The sequence below is a fragment of the Ipomoea triloba genome, chromosome 4, assembly GCF_003576645.1.
Source record: "Ipomoea triloba cultivar NCNSP0323 chromosome 4, ASM357664v1".
In the NCBI taxonomy this organism is placed as follows: Eukaryota; Viridiplantae; Streptophyta; class Magnoliopsida; order Solanales; family Convolvulaceae; genus Ipomoea; species Ipomoea triloba.
The window spans coordinates 32362022-32367604 of record NC_044919.1 but is presented as its reverse complement, the minus strand read 5'-3'; the positions used below and the strand labels follow the sequence as shown (position 1 = coordinate 32367604).

At 35.9% G+C, this 5583-nt stretch overlaps 2 protein-coding genes across 2 annotated transcripts in view; one reads left to right on the top strand and one right to left on the bottom strand.

The window, feature by feature from the left end:
- Positions 1 to 434, top strand: part of LOC116016172 — a 3967-nt gene extending 3533 nt beyond the window's left edge. The window contains exon 3 of the mRNA XM_031256335.1: positions 327 to 434. Within this exon, the coding sequence (XP_031112195.1) occupies positions 327 to 434 (108 nt within the window). The remainder of the gene's footprint in view (positions 1 to 326) is intronic.
- Positions 435 to 3853: 3419 nt separating this feature from the next.
- LOC116014683 (probable protein phosphatase 2C 24) lies at positions 3854 to 5516 on the bottom strand. The gene is made up of 3 exons (XM_031254624.1): positions 4985 to 5516; positions 4565 to 4879; positions 3854 to 4480 (listed from the first exon to the last, which is right to left on the bottom strand). Exons 1-3 carry the CDS (start codon positions 5417 to 5419, stop codon positions 4058 to 4060), a joined length of 1173 nt encoding a protein of 390 aa, XP_031110484.1. The 5' UTR covers positions 5420 to 5516; the 3' UTR covers positions 3854 to 4057.
- Between the last annotated feature and the right edge of the window lie 67 nt (positions 5517 to 5583).

Genomic DNA, 5583 nt, shown 5'->3' with positions numbered 1-5583 from the left:
TTTTTTTTTTTTTTTTTTTTTTGGTGAGAATTAAACACTGAATTTATTGGGCTCTAATATAATTATCGATTTAGTTTTTTTTTTTTTTAATTTAACCCTAATTTGTTTTTTTTTTTTGGTTTGTACGATTGTAAAAGTTGACGAAAATTCATAATTGTCTTCTATTGTATGTGCTGATTTGAGAGAATTATATTAAACCCTGAATTCATTGGGGCTCTAATATATATAATTATTGGTTTGGTTAATTTACCAGACAAGTTTAAGGAAGAATTATATATATATTCTAAGATAAAGTGATTAACTATGTTGTGTGTTGGTTGGTGCAGGTTGGAAACAGAAGAGAATGTTGTGATATAGTTGAGATAGTAGGGATGGATACAATGGGAATAATGCTAAGGAGTTGTATGAAGAATGAAATGGTTGGGTGGACTTAGCTAGGTTACTTGCATTATTCCATACATCTGCTACAATAACATATATGCCCCAATATAATAATAACTTTCTGTCTAGACTCCATTCTCTCCTCCTACTAAATTCTTATGTAAACAAAATGTAGTCCAATGTTTTATTTTATAAAGAAAAGGAACATTTATTTACATTTATATGCTCATATAGTCCTATGTAAACTTCTAGAAAAATAAAATTTCAAAAATCTTCTATTTCTTGGATTAGATAATATTATTAGTGAATCCAAACAAGTACACAACCATATTCTAGGGGAAAAAAAAATGCCCCACATGAATTCGTCGACTCCATGTGCGTTTCACATGAATTGGTTGACTCCACGCAAAGTTAATTTACCACAACATGTGATAATAAGACAATTTTTATGTCCCCAAAAAAAAACTCAACTAGATAACAAACCAATCTAAAATAAGTCTATAAATTTTAATTTGCTATGCTAGCATTCGTAGAGAGTACGGTTCGAACCTTACCAATGATCATAAAGGGAGATATGAATTTGGCCTACCTTATTGTGGCACTAGTGCACAAATATCTTTTTGGAAGCATGTCGACCAGACTCTAAGACAGGAGTAGTGAGGGTGTCCGCACGGGCTTAGCTCAATGGTTCAGTGGGTAGTATTTGAGAGAAGAGACCAATAGATCTTTTGTGTGCACAGTTCATACATACTTTCTCAACTTACTGAAGCACGAAGAGCCAATGTCCCCACTGGGGATCGAACTTGTCACCTCTCATGCCAAGGAATGGTGAGGGATATATTGTCTAGGCAGATGATGAATTGACATACTTTAAAAATCATTATATTTTTTGTTTTTTCATTAATTGGTTAAACACTCACAAGTTTTTAAAAAATAATTAAAAATTCGTTCAATAATCAAATATAAAAACTCCAATTAAGTAGTGTCACGTGAAAACGTAAGTAAATTTAGGAAAGAAAGGTAGCATCACCCTGAAATATATTAGTCTAGATAATTTTTATTTTTTTTTTTGAAAACAGTCTAGATAATTTTAATTGGTAAATGATTAGGAAATAGCAAGCTTTATATTTCTTATCAAGCTATCTTTTTCTTTATTGTTTATTATTGTATATTATATTGAATTGTTGATAAAAATATCTCTCCTATCTTTATTACATTTTTATTTTTCTTATTAAATGTCAGAATTATTGATCAAAATATCTCTCTTATCTTTACCTTATATTTTTCATTGAATATTTGAATTATTGATCAAAATATCTCCGCTACTACTATACTGTCAATCTGTCATGTAGTGGACTTTGGACCTTATAGCCTAAAGTTTACCTAAAATTTGCAACCTCATTAATTATCAACCAAATTACAATTATTATGAATTTTTGCTGAATTTTTTATGGTGTCTCATTTATTTTTTTTAAAAGAAAATTGTACCTAATTTCAATTAATTATATAATCAAGTATGAAATAGGCAGTTACTACTTGGGTGTGCAATCATGTGCAACAAGTACGAACAAATGATTATTGATAACAAATAGGACTCGAGCTCGAACTTGGTTACGAAACGAGCCAGCTCGAGCTCAAACCGAACTTTGACTGAGCGGCTCGCGAGCATCTTAGCTCATTTACACTTGACCTAAATATAAATAATATATATATATATATATATATATATATATATATATATATATGGCTCGCGAGCTGCTTGATTCATTTACACCCCTAGTAATAAAGGGTGATTTCTTACCATCTTTATTTTAATTTACATAACGGTGGTAATAAAACAAGAGAGAACGATTTTATATTGACATTTAAAAAAACTATTGACATTTTTGCAGCATGTTGTCATTCCTTTCATCAGATCATCTAAAAATTTGTCTTCTTAAGTTACTTGTCGACGCCAGACGTTGAACAGCAATTCACAAGTCAAAAGCCCTAGATTCGAGTAAGCAATATTAGTGGTTGATGCCAAGAATATAAGGGTTTAATTAATTTGGCTTCAAACACATACAATACATGCACACCAACAATTATTCCAGATCAAATGTCAAAGTTAGTTGATTTAGTCGCATGACACGTAGAGAATATATTTCTTTATATATTATATTTCAAAATTAATTAGACCACCTTTCAATTTATTAAGCTGCTCATTTTGTATTATAAATTAATTTGTTACGACTAAATTGTTTTTAAGAAAAAAAAAGTCTAAAATGACGATCAATATATCACAACAATTGCTATTAGATATACGTTTATTGTATTTACTAACAATTTGTAATAGATATATTCTTAATGTATTGAATATATATAATATGTAGCATAGTAGTATTGTCAAAATGAATGAAAGTAATAGACTGTTAAAAAAAAAAAAAAAAAAAAAAAAAACATCCACTACGTAGCAGGACATGATAAGATGACCCACTAGCAAGCCATGATTGGATGACTCACTACTCGACGGGCCTCTAAATCTCTAACTCTTATCTGATCACAAATTATACTATGAAACATTACTCGTTTTAAATTGTACGTCATTTTGATTATGTACATACAATTAACATATTAGGGGTGTTTGGCAATGGCTAATAACTGAAATTAAAATCGATAGATGATTGGGTTAGCTAATTTGACCATCTAATCGTATTAGCTTGGTTCTAACAAAATGTTTAGTAAATTAATAATTTATTTTTAGATGATTGGATGTAAAATGATTATAAGAACATAAACATATTGTGCTACTTTATTAAGTCTTAAATTATTTTTGCAATTATTAGTATTATTATTATTGTTGTTGTTGTTGGTTATTATTATTATTACAATGATGAGTGAAAAAAAAAAAAGAAGCATTATTATTGATGTTATAGAAACATATTAGGAATGATAAGGATAAATTGGTCATTTTATAATTAAAGGCAATCAGTTAAACAAAAAATCTGCTCTTCTTAACTTTTCATATTTTGTCTTGTTACACCTCTAAGCTAATAGAATAAGCTATTTTGTCAAAAAGCTAATAAAATGAGCCAAAATTGACTTATCAATTATATTACCAAACAAGACAGTTATCTATATTCACTTACCATATTTATATATTTCAAATAAATTAAATGCACTAGATAAATATATAATATATTTTAATTATAATAAATGCATCATTTATTAATTAAAAATATATAATGTATAAATATTTATATAATCTTAATAATATCCACCATAAAATTTGGTCCACTGCCTGGTTGAGGGACGGGACAAGTAGGTGACAAAGCAAGCCTACCCAACCGGCTAAGCCGGTTTTGATAGGTGTTTCGTTTTCGGTGACGGGGAAGTGCTCTGTTAAAGTTGCACAAGCTGCATCATGTAGTTTCTTTGCATGCAGAATTCTCAATTGGCTGACACGTCTATATAATTTTACTTTTCAACGATATTCAAATCCAAATCCAAATCTTTGTTTCGAAAATATTCAAAATCGGAAGATTTCAACCTATGACACTCTAATCAACCTTAATAATTAATTAATAATTAACAGTATCAGATTAGATCAGACGACACGGGATGGATTACAAGATTTCATTAGACATTAGAAGAAGGATATGATCTAATAAGGAAATGATATGACGTAGCCGCGGGTTTACGTGGCCTTTTTCAAATCCACCACGACTACACTCACGTTGTCGGAGCTCCGCCTCGCCAGGGCCAATTTCGTCAATAGCATCGACGCATCGGAGCAGACCTTGTCGGAATTATCTACCCCGACGTCCTTCTCCGGCGAGCTAGGCCGCCGCCTCTTCCCGTTCAGGCACATCCGTGCCACTCCGCATGCAGTGTCGTTGGACACCACGTCCCAGAGCCCGTCGCTCCCCAGAATTAAACAGTCATCTTCCGGTGTACGGTCGGTGATTGTCACCTCCGGCTCACATATCACGTACGGCTTCAAATAGTTATCGCCTATAGCTCTCGACATGGATAGAACTCCGAGAACCCTAGGACCTTCCCAGTATATGACCCGCCCCCCTGCTTCCTGGATCCGGTTCAACTCATCGGGGCGATCCGGCTGCAGAAAAATTGAAATCGAAATTTAGCGCCACAATAACAGGAATCGCGAATAGTTAAATTTCGAAGAAAAAAATTTGTTTACCTTGTGATCGTTAGAGAGGGGAATGGCCTTGCCGTTCCGGCAAAGGACGGCCCTGGAATCGCCGCAATTGGCGACGATTATTTTGTCTGGAGTTACAATTGCGACGACGGCGGTCGATCCAACGGCGTCGCACTCCGGCGTTTGAAGCTCGCACCGGCAACTGCCGCGAACGACGCTCTCGTTCCAGGCAATCGCCTCCTTGTCCATGCGACTGAAGCTCTGCTCCATCGCTTGTTTCCAGTCGGCGCTGGCTTCTTTCTTTTCCAGCTCTTCTTTCACGAGCTCGTGTAACCGCTCTTTACACTTCATCGCTACCTGAAAGCGGAAAAAGCGGAAAGCAGTTAAAATCTTCGTTCACGTAACAGAAATATTGAACAGGGGACAGGCTTCTTAATTTGAGAATGTTAAATTAAAGCTTACATGAGAGCATCCATGGCCGTCGTACACTGCGAAGTAGTGCAATTCGTTGTTATTTTCCCGATCCATGCGGCAAAACCACGGATGAACCGCAACCGCATCTTCCATGTCCCGCCTCCGTCCACAGACAGAAGCCATGCCGTATTTCGGAAGCCCGGCCGGCAAAAGAATTTTCCTGTGTCCACTCTCAACCGCCACTTCAGCCTCGGAGCCGTCGCAACTATCCACCGCGTTATCGCACAACCGCGGAATCGAGCCCGCGGAACACAGCTCAAACCGAGGACGCTTCACTCCGTTCTCGGCCTCCAACGGAGTAACTCCGGGAACGAACTTAATCCTCCTGATCTCCAGCCTCCTCCTCCTAGCCGACCGAGAGCTCGACTCGCACGGCGGCGACGCCTCGCTCTCGTTCACCAAACCGCAGCAAATCTCCGCCATCCACCACCTCGCTCGTTAGCAACACACGCCGATCAATCAACACACGATCAACCAAATTTTGAAGGCCAAAATATATAAAAACACGAGCCCAGAGAGATCAATGAATAAGACAGGGGAAACCATTAAAAAAGAGTCCCACTCCCCCCCCCCCCCCCCCCCCCCCC